At 52.2% G+C, this 15,204-nt stretch overlaps 1 protein-coding gene across 5 annotated transcripts in view; it reads right to left on the minus strand.

Annotated features, from left to right (window-relative positions):
• ARHGAP39 (Rho GTPase activating protein 39) overlaps positions 1-15,204 on the minus strand; it is a 108,477-nt gene that overhangs the window by 40,974 nt on the left and 52,299 nt on the right. For 4 of the 5 annotated variants that reach the window (XM_023248275.2, XM_023248274.2, XM_045049863.1 and 1 more), the window contains exon 3: positions 2,068-2,502. The exons of the other annotated variant lie outside the window; for it this stretch is intronic. In XM_023248275.2, coding sequence (XP_023104043.1) covers positions 2,068-2,502 — 435 coding nt within the window. The remainder of the gene's footprint in view (positions 1-2,067; positions 2,503-15,204) is intronic. 5 annotated transcript variants of the gene reach the window in all.

The following is a 15,204-nucleotide window of genomic DNA, read 5'->3' on the forward strand; positions in this document are numbered from 1 at the left end:
TGTGGGTGACAGACACAGTTGTGAACAGAATACTAAAAAGAATCCAATCTGTCCACCTAATTACAGAGATGAGTCAGCAACCAATAGGATAAAGAGTTCAAAAGCACCACAATCCAATAAAAGTGAGACTTTATCTGATGAGCCCAGAGGCTGCTGAGGCTGCTGGAGCTGCTGGGTCGGAGAGAGCTCAGGCAGGCCTTTGGGCTGCTGCACAGCGTGGGCCTCATAGGGAGCCAGAGGTGGAGCCCATGCACCCGTCTGCTTTCTCCACAGTGCTCATCCCTGGGGTTCCTCAACCTCACCAGCGGAAGCGCCACTTTCTGGGGACAACCCCCAAAAGCCCCTCTGAACCTCCTCATGCCACCTGGCCACTGCCTCTTCGGCCTCTGACCTCTGGTGTGTCCAATGCAGGGGCCCAGGGCAGGCCACCTCAAAATGTACCACGATGGCAAACTGATTATTATTTTTGCACCGAATGTACTTGAGAAACCCCGGTGCAAGGTCATCAGACACACCTCTGTCTCCTGAGAGCAGGAAGTAAACCTCCCACATGAAAAATGCCCTCCCTGTACTAAGAAGTAAAAAGACACCCTTATCACCAGAGATATGGGCTTCATACCTGAGAAAGCTGGAGAAATAGACCTTGTTGGTGTTTTCACTAATCCACTACCCCAGCTCACGTTGTGCTTAGAATTCCTCACTGGCAAAGCTCCCAAAGATCTTTTCTTTTTCTTTTTCCTCTTCCTCTCTCTCTCTCTTTCTCTCTTTCTTTCTATGTTTACTTATTTATTTTGAGAGTGGGAGAGAGACAGAGTGTGAGTAGGGGAGGGGCAGAGAGAGAGAGAGAGGGAGACACAGAATCCGAAGCTCCAGGCTCTGAGCTGTCAGCATAGAGCCTGACGTGGGGCCTGAACTCACCAACCGTAAGATCATGACCCGAGCCAAGAACAAGAGTCAGATGCTTAACTGACGCTTAACCAACAGAGCCACTCACGCACCCTGCAAAAGTCTGTTTTAGCCTATCAATTCCTCACAAATTTATTGTCTCTTTGCCTAAAATATATAAGAACTACTGCCTTGGTCATTTCCTGGGGTCTCAATTTCATTACTGGACCTCTGTGTGCACCAAATAAAACTTTATTTTTTCTCCTGTTAATCTATTCTGTCAATTTAATTCCTAACCCAGCTGGAAGAATCCTGGGAGGAAAGAAGGAAATTTCTGCCCCCCAGCGCCAGCATCCACACTGGTCTGACCCCTGTACGTGCCCCATCTTCCCCAGCCATGTAGGAGCACCACAGCTAGCTGTCCGGCCCCAAAGAGCACCCCAAATCTGCTAGCACACCCACCTGACCATGCCACAAAGGAATGGAATGTCCAGTTCCTGCCGATGGCTGCCAACCAGCCCTGTTTCCACCCTTGGCCCCTTGGACATCCTTTCCACAGGAGCAACATGGACCTTGAGGCATAAACCACGTTTGGTCACTTTGTGGTTTCCACTGTCCTTGAGTGGCAGCAGCCTGCCCGGCCTTTGGCCCTGCCTGCCCCATTGCTACCTCCCTGTCCCTGCCTGGCCTCCAAGGCCAATATCACATCCCTACATCCTCCCTGGTTTGTCACCAGGGCACACACCGTCCCATCATCTTCCTGACCAACCATGCCTTCTGCACTTGGCTCCCTGAGTTCCAGGCTTGGAGCAGTGCCTGCTGGGTGTGGGCCCTGGGGTGTGGGGCACCTGGGATACAGGGCACATCTGGGGGGTGCTGATGCCATATTCATGCTTCCCACAGTGGACAGAACCCAATGATCTCACAGTCATTAGCCAGAAGACCCCCAGCCCAATGCCTCCTGACAACCCTGTCTGGAAAAGACCAACGTGGCAGCCCCCATCCCTCCAGAGGCCGCCCAGCAGGGGACAGACCTTGGCCCTCCTCGTCCCCAGCAGAGGCTCTTGCCAAACGGAGACGAGAGCATTCTGGGGGCAAGGGTGGCAGCTGGTGCAGGCAGCTGCTTGCATGAGGTTCAGGCCCCACCTGGCACTTGAGGGTCTGGCCACCCACCCGCCTCACCTGCTGCTCTCTTCCTTCAGAGCCCCGAAAGCGGCCTGCCGGCTGGCCCTCCCCAAAGGCTCCTGCACCTTCTCGCCGGCGTCCAGCTCGGGCTCCAGGGAGGAGCTGGTGCTGCCCTCGTGGCTGACGCTGCTGCCCCGTCCGGGGCTGTTCTCCGCCGAGGCGCGGGGTGACTCAGTGTTCTGCTTCAGGGTCTGCAGCTTGGCCAGGGGGATGATGTCACAGTCCTGCGGCCGGTGCCACACGGTGCGCTGAGTGCTGGCGTTGTAGTAGTAGAAGCGGGAAGTGTTGGGGTCAAACAGTTCCCACCACTGGTTCTCACTGGTGCGCTTGATGCGGACGCCGGCAGGAGGGTCCCACACGCACTCGCCCGTGACCAGGTTGGCATACATGCGCTCTCGGGTGCGCGGCTCGATGATCTCCACCCACTCCAGCCTGAGAAAGAGCGAAAGGGGTGTCAGCGGGGTACGCTGGCTTCCGTGGACAAGGGGTTCCTGCAGCCTGGCTAGAGGGGGGTCCCGGCCTCAGGGCTCAAGGGGCTCCTGCAGCCTGGCCCAGGACAGGGAGGTTGGAGTGGAGAAGAGGGCTGCCTCCAACCCCAGGCCCACTGCACCTCAAGTGGTGCCCCCTGTGTCCCCAGCTACTGCACAGTCCAGCTGCTGCGTGGTCCACCCAATGGCAGGGGGCGGGGGTGGTCTGTAGACCCTCGCACCCAGTATCAGACCCCTTCTCACACCACTGGCTCCCAAATACAAGAAATCCTATCACTTATACAAGAAACCCAAGCCAAACTGACGTCCCACTCCAGATTTTCCACATGCTCACTACTGTCCAGCCCCCAGGAGCCCTCTGGGGAGTCTTGTGCCAAGCTGGCCTCGGAGGAACCTGGACACAGCCTGGCTGCTCTCAGTCCGTCCATCCGCCTGCAGCAGGAGTGGACACCCTTGTCTCTATAGTGGGCCCAGCTGGGATGTGCCTTGGTGTTCTGGAGCCATTTCCTCCAGGGGCCCCTAGGGTGCCCCCACCCACCCCAAGGATACAGCTTTCATCCTGCTTAGTTTTTTAATGCAAAAGAGGACTTGGAAAACAAGGTATGCAAACTGAAGCTATTCAGAACAAGAACATTTTATTGTTATTTTTTATTTTGGAGAGAGAGAGAGAGAGAGAGAGAGAGAGAGAGAGAGAGAGAGAAGGAGAAGAGAGAGAGAGAGAACTCAAGCAGGGGAGAGGAGCAGAGGGAGAGAGAGAATCCCAAGCAGACTTCACGTTCAGCAGAGAATCTGACACAGGGCTCAATCCCATGACCCCGAGATCATGACCTGAGTTGAAATCAAGAGTTGGACACTCAACCGACTGAGCCACCCTGGTGCCCCATGAATAAGGCAATTTTAATGCCTGTATGTGTGATATCAGGCTGTGTCTGGCTGACATCTGGCACATTTTTATTCTGCTTCCAGTTTTCACACCAATTAATAACCCTTTAAATGCCACAGACCTCTCTGCCGTGTGGAGGTTCTGTGTCTGCGAGTCTTTCCACTGCTCCAGAACCCTGTGATGGGCACAACCCTCATTACTGCTGGGGTAGTTGGAGGCCTCCAGCTGGGAGCACGGGGGGGCTCGCTCTCTCAGGACTGGACTCCCCGTACTGGGAGGAGCGTGAGCCACATAACTTACTGTGTACTCCCAGCAGCACTGAGGCTCTGTGGCCTCTTTCAGGGTCAGCAGATGCTTCCGGAAGCCAGTGGGGAGGGCCAGGTGGGTCCTGGGTCCCCATCTCAGCCAGCACCTGGGTGTGGGGTGCCCGGCACAGCACAGTGTGGAGCCAGTCTGCGAGGAAGGGATGGGGCGCCGCTGTGGGGCACACGAGGATGTCACTGCCTCAGAGGCAGGAGGCGGAGAGCTGGAGGGGGGCAGGGAGGAGGGCGGGCAGAGAGAGAAGGGAGCACGGCGGGGCCAGATGCGGGACCAGCTCGTGGGTCTCCACAGAAGGGCCAGATGGTGCGGGCGAGGTGTAAGCAGCAGGGCTCATGAGAGAAAGGGGGGCGGGGAGCAAGCGGACAGCCCTCCTGACCTGACTTCACCTCACCTGAACAGCAGAGGGAAGCCAGGAGCAGACAGGGAAGGTGGTGAGGCCATGGTGTGCGCCGTTCTGTCTCGAGAGAAGGATAAAGAGCAGCCATCTGGACGATGGAGGAGGACCCATCCGTCCTGGGGGTGCCAGGAGGTGCCAGGGGGATCGAGCCCAGACTGCTGCTCCAGGGAAAGGGGACGCCAGTAGATGGCTGGGTGAGTCTGAACCCACAGCATGGGGCCACCCCCTTCTCACGGGGCCCACAGGCTGCACCTCACCTCCAAGGGAGGCCAGTGGGGCCTCTACGACTGATCACCCCGTTTCACTTCCAAATTTTTAACTTTTTGTTTTGAAACCATCTTGGCCACGGAGGGTGCTATAACAGAGTGGGCAGCACACAAACAACAGACATTTACTTTTGCAGTCTGGATGTCTTGCAAGGTGTCTGCAGGGCCGGGTTCTGGTGATCTTCCTACTGCACACGGCACCCTTCCCTCCACGACGGACCCGCGTCTGAGTGTGCGGCTGGCTCTGTGGGTGAGTGTGAATCTGACCAGCACCCTGGTGTCCTCACCACGACAGCTGTGGACAGTCTGCACTTCTGAGGTCCCCGCTTCCTCTTCAGGTGTGTCTTGCCTATTCCTGGCCCTTGCTCTTGCCCACAAACCCTCGAATCAGCCTGTCGGCACCTCTGCTGGGTCCACCGCAGGAGGGTTAGACGTGCCTTCCACCCAAACCGTGTGCCCACTCATCCAGGTCTCCCTTAAAGGATGTGCACATCTTTCATCAGATTTATTCCTAGGCTTCATACATACACACTATTGTAAATTGCATGTTCTTTTTCTTGTCTTTTATTTTTTATTTTTAAAAATTTACATCCAAATTAGTTAGCATATAGTGCAGCATGATGTCAGGAATAGATTCCTTAATGCCCCTTACCATTTAGCCCATCCCCCCTCCCACAACCCCTCCAGTAACCCTCAGTTTCTTCTCCATATTTATGAGTCTCTTATGCTTTGTCCCCTTCCCTGTTTTTATATTATTTTTGTTTTCCTTCCCTTATGTTCCTCTGTTTTGTCTCTTAAAGTCCTCATATGAGTGAAGTCATATGGTTTTTGTCTTTCTCTAATTTCACTTAGCATAATAACCTCCCGTTCCATCCACGTAGTTGCCAAAGGCAAGATTTCATTCTTTTTGCTTGCCGAGTAATACTCCATCGTATATATGAACCCCATCTTCTTTATCCATTCATCCATCGATGGACATTTGGGTTCTTTCCATACTTTGCCTCTTGTCGATAGTGCTGCTATAAACATGGGGTGCATGTGTCCCTTCGAAACAGCACACCTGTATCCCTTGGATAAATGCCTAGTAGTGCAATTGCTGGGTCATAGGGTAGTTCTATTTTTAGTTTTTTGAGGAACCTCCAGACTGTTTTCCAGAGCGGCTGCACCAGCTTGCATTCCCACCAACAATGCAAAAGAGATCCTCTTTCTCTGCATCCTCACCAACATCTGTTGTTGCCTGAGTTGTTAATGTTAGCCATTCTGACAGGTATAAGGTGGTATCTCATTGTGGTTTTGATTTGTATTTCCCTGATGATGAGTGATGATAAGCATTTTTTCATGTGTCGGTTGGCCATCTGGATGTCTTCTTTGGAGATGTGTCTATTCATGTCTTTTGCCCATTTCTTCACTGGATTATTTGCTTTTTGGGTGTTGAGTTCGATAAGTTCTTTATAGATTTTGGATACTAACCCTTTATCTGATATGTCATTTGCAAATATCTTCTCCCATTCTGTCGGTTGCCTTTTAGTTTTGCTGATTGTTTCCTTTGCTGTGCAGAAGGTTTTTATTTTGATGAGGTCCCAGTAGTTCATTTATGCTTCTGTTTCCCTTGCCTCCAGAGACGTGTTGAGTAAGAAGTTGCTGTGAGCAAGATCAAAGAGGTTTTTGCCTGTTTTCTCTTCGAGGATTTTGGTGGCTTCCTTACATTTAGGCCTTTCATCCATTTTGAGTTTATTTTTGTGTCTGGTGTAAGAAAGTGGTCCAGATTCATTCTTCTGCATGTGCTGTCCAGTTTTCCCAGCACCACTTGCTGAAGAGACTGTCTTTATTCCATCGGATATTCTTTCCTGCTTTGCCAAAGATTAGTTGGCCATACATTTGTGGGTCCATTTCTGGGTTCTCTATTCTGTTTCATTGATCTGAGTGTCTGTTCTTGTGCCAGTACCATACTGTATTAATGACGACAGCTTTGTAGTATAGCTTGAAGTCTGGGATTGTGATGCCTCCTGCTTTGGTTTTCTTTCCGAAGATTGCTTTGGCTATTCGGGGTCTTTTCTGGTGCCATACAAATCTTAGGATTGTTTGTTCTAGCTCTGTGAAGAATGCTGGTGCTATTTTGATAGGGATTGCATTGACTATGTAGATTGCTTTGGGTAGTATTGACATTTTAACAGTATTTGTTCTTCCTATCCAGGAGCATGGAGTCTTTCTCCATTTTATTGTGTCTTCTTCAATGTCTTTCATAAGCTTTCTATAGTTTTCAGCATATGGATTTTTCACCTCTTTGCTTAGATTTATTCCTAGATACTTTATGGTTTTTGGTGCAACTGTAAATGGGATTGATTCCTTGATTTCTCTTTCAGTCGCTTCATTGTTGGTGTACAGGAGTGCAACCGATTTCTGTGCGTTGATTTTATACCCTGCCTCTTTGCTAGATTCATGGCTCAATTCTAGAAGTTTTTTGGTGGAATCTTTTGGGTTTTCCATATAGAGTGTCGTGTCATCTGTGAAGAGTGAAAGTTTGACCTCCTCCTGGGTGATCTGGATGCCTTTTATTTCTTTGTGTTGTCTGACTGCAGAGGCTAAGACTTCCAATACTATGTTGAGTAACAGTGGTGAGAGTGGACATCCCTGTCTTGTTCCTGACCTTAGGGAGAAAGCTCTCAGTTTTTCCCCCATTGAGGATGATATTAGCATTGGGTCGTTCGCATATGGCTTTTATGATCTTGAGGTATGCTCCTTCCATCCCTACTTTCTTGAGATTTTTATCAAGAAAGGATGCTGTATTTTGTCAAATGCTTTCCCTGCATCTATTGAGAGGATCATATGGTTCTTGTCCTTTTATTGATGTGATGAATCACGTTAATTGTTTTGCGGAGCACGTTCTTTTTAAAAACAAAATCGGGACATATAACATATACAGACAAATGTACAAAACACAGAGATAAGTTTAATGAGCAATTATGATTCAACACTGGTGTCGCCATCACTCACCAACAAATAAAACGAGGCAGCATCCAAGACACAGCCACATCACACCTGTTTGCCCCGAGGACACCACGATCCTGAGTTTTAAGGCAACCGTTTTCCTTGCTTTTATAGTCCAAACATCTTTGAAGATAACCCTAAACAAATTTTTTGAGGTGTGTCTATTTTTTAATCACACATTCATGCAATAAAACTATTTTTTGTGTGTCTCGTTTCTTTCACTTGCAACCCGAAACCCATTGACGCCGTCTACCTGGCTGCAGCCCGCCCAAGCGCACAGTGCACAGTGCTGCACTGCCAGAAGCTGTCACACGGTTTTGTGTGTGTGCATGTGTTTTTTTTAATGTTTTTATTTATTTTTGAGAGAGAGAGAGAGACGGAGTATGAGCAGGAGAGGGGCAGAGAGGGAAGGAGACACAGAATCTGAAGCAGGCTCCAGGCTCCGAGCTGTCAGCACAAAGCCCAACGCGGGGCTCGAACTCACGGACCATGAGATCATGACCTGAGCCGAAGTCGGACGCTTAACCGACTGAGCCACCCAGGCGCCCCTGTGTGCGTGTGTTTTTATGTTTGTCTGTCGGTTTGTTTGTTTAAGTAATCTCTATACCCAACGTGGGGCTCAAACTCACAATCCCGAGATCAAGAGTCCACTCAGGTGGACTTGAGCCAGTCAGGTATCTGGGTCACATGTTTTTAACATCTGAGTGGTTTGCCATCTGGGACTATGTTTCACAACTCTGCTGTGCACATCCTCACCCATGAGCCCTGCGCAGGGGCTGCAGAAGCCTGCAGAGGTAAGACGCTGGGTCCCAGGAGTGCACACCAACTGTCCAGAGGACCCCGACTTGCTCCCCTCTGAAGTGTGCCCAGCAATGCTGCTTGCTCCTCACCCTCACCTGCTGGTAGTGTCCAATTTTTACATTGTCAAATTTATAATTTTCTGATTGGTGATGGTGTACAGAAACACATTTTGTACATTACTTAAAAAATTTTTTGGGGGGCGCCTGGGTGGCTCAGTCGGTTAAGCGGCCGACTTCGGCTCAGGTTACGATCTCGCGGTCCGTGAGTTTGAGCCCCGCGTCAGGCTCTGTGCTGATGGCTCAGAGCCTGGAGCCTGTTTCAGATTCTGTGTCTCCCTCTCTCTGACCCTCCCCCGTTCATGCTCTGTCTCTCTCTGTCTCAAAAAAAAATTAAAAAAATTTTTTTAAAAAATTGTTTTTTAATTTATTTTGAGAGAGAGACTGCAAGTGAGGGAGGGGCAGAGAGAGTGGTGGGGAGAGAGAGAGAATCCCAAGCAGGCTCTGCACTGTCAACACGGAGCCTGATGCGGGACTCAAACTCGTGAACCATGAGATCGTGACCTGAGCCAAAATCAAGAGCCAGACGCTTAACCAACTGAGCCCCCCAGGTGCTTCTGTATATTACTTTTATAAGTAATCTTCCTCAATTTTCCTATTGACTCTAACAATTTACTATAGATTCACCTGGGAATAAACAAGGAAGAGCCCTCTTGTCATTTGTGTGTAATGTAACGGAACCGTCTTTGTAGACGATGTTAACGATTTGGCAAATAAACAGAACAAATAACTCACTATGACATATATTCAGGTGCAAGTTCACTTTCAATTAGTGAAACGCAGGATCTGGGGGACTCCTGGATCTGAAGGTTGGCATCTTTAAACAATTCTGGAAAACTCTCCGTGTCCACATTTTGAAGCAAACCTCCCAATGCTCTGCCTCCTTCTGGGCCCCACGGGGCCCTCACTCGTGTCGTGGAGCCTGCACACCCCGCTCCATCTTGCCTGCCACGCCAGATTGCCCCTTCAGTCCCTCTTCCTACTTCATTCGTTCTCTCTTCAGCTGTGTTAAAGCTGCTGGTCCTTCTCCAGTGTCGTTCGTTCCCCGGGGTCTTTCGTTCTCCACTCACACGTGCAAGTTCCTCACGGTTCTGGAAACTCGGCGATTCTGTAACTGATGATTCCAGTATAGGCATCTTTAATGGGCCTCTCCCTGCCAGTCTCACTCCGGATGCTCTGTTTCCCTAGATGTCTGTCCTCTGACTCTGACTTCTCTGCGCTCCCTCTCTGTGCCTGCAACAGGACTGCTCAGCACTACAGGAATAAATCTGGCCCCACAGTGTGACGTCTCCACAGGGTCCACACCTGCCCTCACCTTGCTGTCCACGGGATGCTTCAAAATGCTCAGCGTGCTTCCCAGGCCTCCCATCACCCTCCCATCCACAGACGTCCCTCAGCTGCCCCACAGAGAACCCAGAGATTAGGTGTCCCTCCTCCCCAAAGATGTCCCTTAGCTGCCTCACAGAGAGCCCAGAGTGGAGATGTCTCTCCTCTCCACAGATGTCCCTTAGCTGCCCCACAAAGAAGCCCAGGTTTAGGTGTCCCTCCTGTCCACAGACATCCCTCAGTTGCCCCACAGAGAGCCAGAGCGAGGAGGTGTCCCTTCAGTGCAGCTTGCCCTTGACACCCTACACGAGCACATGGCCTACCCCGCATCCAATCCCACGCTCCATCAACAAACTTTTCACACCCAACATACAGGCTGGTAACCCTGCCACTGACTTACAGAACCCCGAGTACCCCCTTCAGGGAATCGCTGCTTTGCTGTGGGTCACCGCACCCAACAGGGACATCTTGAGAGCCCAGCACAGGGAGGAGTCCACTGTCTTTGTAAGCTGCACCTCTCCTTCTTGCGCCTGCGGTCAAACTGGGCTGCTCTCGGGGGACGGACTCTGTGGTCTCCTGCGACCCCCACCCACCACATGTCAGTCATCCTGTGTGAGGAAGAACAGAGTGTCCTGGGGACAAAGGCTGGGAGAGAATGTCCCGGAACTGTGAGGACAGGAGGCAGGCCTGCAGGCTGTGCCGTCCAGGCTGCAGCCACCCCTCAAGGCCAGCGGCTGTGGAAGATGGGGCAGGAGTCCCCTCATCATCTCCCGGTCTGCCCCTTCCAGGACCATCCTCCACCACAACCACCGGTTTGCTGCTCACGTGAAAATCTGCTTCCCCAACTGCCCCACGGCACTGAGTGGGACTGCGCCAACCCTGCTTCTCCACGCGACATGAATGTGCCAAGTGGCCCTCTTCCCTGCCATGAGGCAGGTCTTGACCTAGCACAGAGACCCTCACCCCTGCTCCAACCGCCTTCACCTGCTTGCAGCACCCGGCTGGCTGCCAGCTGGCCATTCCCCTCAGTGTAGACACAGCAACATTCTAACCCTGTGAATTGGGTCGCTGTACCTGGGAAACCCTCGGCAGCTTGAGCCATCCCAGGGACAACATGCACTCCCAGAAAACTCACACTTCCCACTCTCGGCTTCCTGATCTGGCCAAGCTCTCCTCACAGGACAGCCGGCCACTTGTGCCTCCACCCCCAGAGCCACTTACACAGGCACCTCCTCTCAGCTACCTGGCAAATACTGGGACACCAAAGGATGGCATCCTATACTCAGAGGCACCCATGCATACGGGCCAAAGAGCATGAAAGGGACCCGCAGATGCTTCAAAGAAGACAGGCCGGCTGACCAAGGGCTATCTCCACCCAAGGCAGGAAAGGAAGTAAGGGACAGAGTGGGGGGACCCCCAAGAAGACACCTGGATGCAGAGTCCTGGAGGCCAGGGCAGGAGCTTGCTTGAGTGAAGGGCCAGGGCAGGAGGCTTGAGTCTTGCTTGAGTGAAGAGAGAAACCCTGAGAATGGCTCTCGGCAGGGCTGATATGATCTCACTCAAGCTGATTCATAGGGAACAAGGATGGAGACTTCTGGAAGGCCAGGCAGGAGCCAGCCCCAAGGTCAGGTTGGGCATGGGGCACGGACCCCCAGGCGGGTGAGAGGCTGCTGAGGGCGGGAATGGAAGGTCGGCTGCATGCTGGGCTCCCTGAGGGGAGGAAGTGCGGCACCCTTGCGCCCCCAGGCGGCCACCCCACGGTGGTCCCTGCACCCTGCCCCCTCACACAGCTGTGCTGCTCTCCTATCCCGCCTCACAGTGATGGATTTGACCAGAACAAGGTCCACAAAAGCCCCCAAAAGACTGTTCTGGCAGAAAAGCTCCCAAAGGGCTGAACTGAACATTCTAAGCCCTAAAGAAGCAAGACCAACTCTTATTTTTGCTTTAAATACACTTTCAAGTGAATCTGATGGCTATAACTCTCTCTCTAAACAAAGAATACCATCTGTTCCCTTTTTGGCACGCTCCTGTGTGTGCGTGGGTAGAACCCCACTTTTTCAGAAGAATGTTCTGGTCACCCCTGGGGTACAGCATTGAACCAAGACCCGTGGGGAGCCAGAGGGCAGAGAATGCATATAGGATGTGGATCCCTGCACAGAGTAAGGAGGAGACACAGCAGAGCTGGGGCTGGGCCGGTGCTCAGCTCCCCCACCCAGACCCCTGCCAGGCAGGCTGGGGAGAGGGAGCTTTGTGTGGCCTGGAGATAACCACCTCCTTGCTGGAGTAAGTGCTGTCTACGCCCGGCGCTCGGCCCGTGGGGCCGGCATGGTGCACGGACACGCAGTCACCAGCCATGTGACAACGAACTGTGCTCCAACTGCCCCTGTGGGCTTCCCTGCCAGAAGAGGCCCAACACCGCAGGCGACAGACTGGCAGTAGTATCTGAGGTGAGTCAGTGAAAAGGAGCGGCAAGCTGGCCTGTGGCGCCCTCAGCGTGCCGGGAGTGGTGCGCACGAAGTCGACACAGAGGGCCCTTCCAGCCTCCCCGGTTCTTACAGATACTCACTTGCAGGCAATGATGTGTTCAAGTAAGTATTTCCTGAAATAACGTAATGAGTGTCAGGTATGTGCCAGGCAACTGACCAGGTGAAAGGGACACAACAGTGACCAAGCACATTCTCTGCCCTCCAGATTCTTATGACAAGTGCCGGACCCACTCACTGGGGAAAGGAGTGTTTTCAACAAATGGGGCTGGGACAGCTGCATGTGCTGCACATGCAAGAAAAGGAAGCTGGACCCCTACCTCATACCACACACGGAAGTTAACTCAAGATGGATCAAAGACCTAAACGTAAGAGCTAAAGCTATAAATCTTGGAAGAAAACATAGGGGTAAATCTTCATGACCGTGGATTTGGCCATGGATTCTTGGACCTGACACTAAAAACATGAGCAACAAAAGAAAAATAGATAAGTTGGACTTGATCAAAATTTAAAACTTTTGTGCTACCAACAATACCATTAAGAAAGTGAAGGGGCGCCTGGGGGCTCAGTCTGTTGAGCATCTGACTTCGGCTCAGGTCATGATCTCATGGCTCGTGGGTTCGAGCCCCACGTCGAGCTCTCTGCCGATAGCTCGGAGCCTGGAGCCTGCTTCAGATTCTGTGTCTCCCTTGCTCTCTGCCCCTCCGCCACTCGTGCTCTGTCTCTGTCTCTCAAAATAAATAAATGTTAAAAAGAAACCAAAAAAAAAGAAAAGAAAAGAAAAGAAAGTGAAAAGACAGCCACGGAATGGGAAAATACATTTGCAAATCACGTATCTGATAAAGGACTTGTATCCAGAACGCATAAAGAACTCTCACAAGACAAATGCCCAATTAAAAAAATGGGCAAAAAATCTGAAGAGGCATTTCTCCAAAGAAGATAAACAAAAAGCCAACAAGCACACAAAACGGTGCTTGACATCAACAGTCAACAGAGAAGGGCAAACCCAACCACGATGAGACTCCACACCGATGAGACTGTAGAATGGCTACAGTAATTTCTTAAAACCATAACAACAAGTATTGGAGAAGATACGGAGAAACTGTGACCTTCATACCCTGCCGGTGGGAACTTAAAATGGTGCATCCACTCTGACAGAGTCTGGCAGCTCCTAGAAAGTTAAGACAAAGCTACCACATGACCCGGCATTTCTCTGACCCAAGAGCAACAGAAACCTGCACAGAAGTGTTCACACAGCGTGAGTCATAATAGAGAGAATGTGGAAACAACACAAATACCCATCACCTGACAAACGGATCAACATGGGATGCATCTACACGAGAGGATGTGCCCCGAAAACTGCTGTGACGTGGATGAACCTTGAAAACATTACTTTGAGTAAAAAAGGCCAGTCATAAAAGACCACCTGTTGTGTGATTCCATTTATTTAAACCGTCAGGAGCAGAAAAATCCATAGGGAGATGGCAGATTAGTGGTTGCCAGGGCTGGGGCGGGGTGGGGTCAGCTGCCAAAGGGGTTTCTTGGTGGGGTCGTAAAAACCCAGACAGTGGTGATGGCTGCATAACTTCTCGAACGTACTAAAAACACTGTACACTTTGAAGGGTAAGTTAATTTATGTGAACTGTGTATCATTGAAAAAAAAGGACTGCCACTTCAGGGGAGCCTAGCAGGTCGAAGCAGGGGTTGCATGGTGGGGTGCTTGCCACAGAAGGCAGTGGGGAGGAGCGGAGGCTTCCCAGGTCACAGCTGGTGCTGCCCAGACAGACAAGCACAGAGGCTGACAGGGGCGGGACTGACCTCTGGGCTCCAGTGTGAGTTGGCCACGGCCTGAGCAGGTACCAGGACATCAATAAGTGCTCAGCTCCTAGTTGCCCCCCACCAGCCCCTTGAACGCCCCCCCCCCCCACCAGGCCATCGGCCCTCCTCGGCACCAGCCCCCCTCCCATCTTGCGCACAGTGCGTGCCTGCCCACCTCAGCGCCCCGTGCTGCCCCTGCTCTGTGCCGCCTTCTGGCCCGCAAAGCCTGCCGTTGCAGGGACGTCGCCCATGTTCACATCAGCCTCTTCCACCCTTTACAGGTTGTTGGCACCCAGTAGAGATATCGCCTGTCCTCAGACCTCACATTCACACTCTGTCCCAAACTCCCATCGCCCCATCGCCGGACAACGTCCTCTTGTGTGGCTGCGGCCTTGTCATTCCACTGCTTCCTACCTGTAGCTAGTGTGGCCACAAAGACTCCACGTCCCAGAACCTGGCAGACACCAAACCCACTCTCACTGCTAAGTGAATTCATCAATGCAGACAGCACCCTAAGAGCAAAACCAGGGGATGGGCTGGAATGCCCACAACGTCCCCCAGCAAGAAGTGGCTGCGCATGCCATGCCCTCTTGTCCCCTCGCTCCACTGGCCTCGCTGCCCCGTCAGCGTCTGCCTTCCTCCTGCAGGAGGGCCAGATGATGCTGAGTCCCCCGCCCGACAGCCCTGCCTAAAGGAAAACCCCTCTGCATCGCCTGACCAAGGGCTCTGTTCAGTGTCGTGGCCCAGTTACCAAACTGGGGCCTGGGCCTGGTGGTCCCTCACAGAGGGAGCAAGGGTTGCACATGTGGAACCTCGGTTAGAGCACGAGCACCACCCGGGAAGGGGAGGGCAGCAAGCACATGGCCCTGCCCACCTCCAGGTGCTGCTCTGCACACGGTGTGCATTTCTACGTTTCAGGAAACACAAAGCTCACACCTATTGAAGAAAACTGGCAATGAAGCATACCAGAGCAAACAGCACAGGGCTCAAACCTCACAGGCCTTGTCTGCTCTGCTGACAGTGCCCTGGGCAGATACTGTTGGACCCACCACGATGTCCAACTATTCTTCCAGACCTGTAGCTTCAGCCTGAGTCTCTTTGACCATCTGTGTCCCATGAGCACAGGGAGAGGCATGCATGCCCTCCCTCACACAGTCTTCCCTTCTAGGCCTTGGTCAAGGGATGCCCCAGCAAACTGCCTTGGCAAGACCCAGGGCCCCAGAACACTTGCACGTGCTCATTCCTGAGCCTGCCCAGTGGCACTGGCATCAGCAGCTCCTTTCACACTGTCCCACAGCCACCACGGG

The sequence above is a fragment of the Felis catus genome, chromosome F2 (genome assembly GCF_018350175.1).
Source record: "Felis catus isolate Fca126 chromosome F2, F.catus_Fca126_mat1.0, whole genome shotgun sequence".
Lineage (NCBI taxonomy): Eukaryota > Metazoa > Chordata > Mammalia > Carnivora > Felidae > Felis > Felis catus.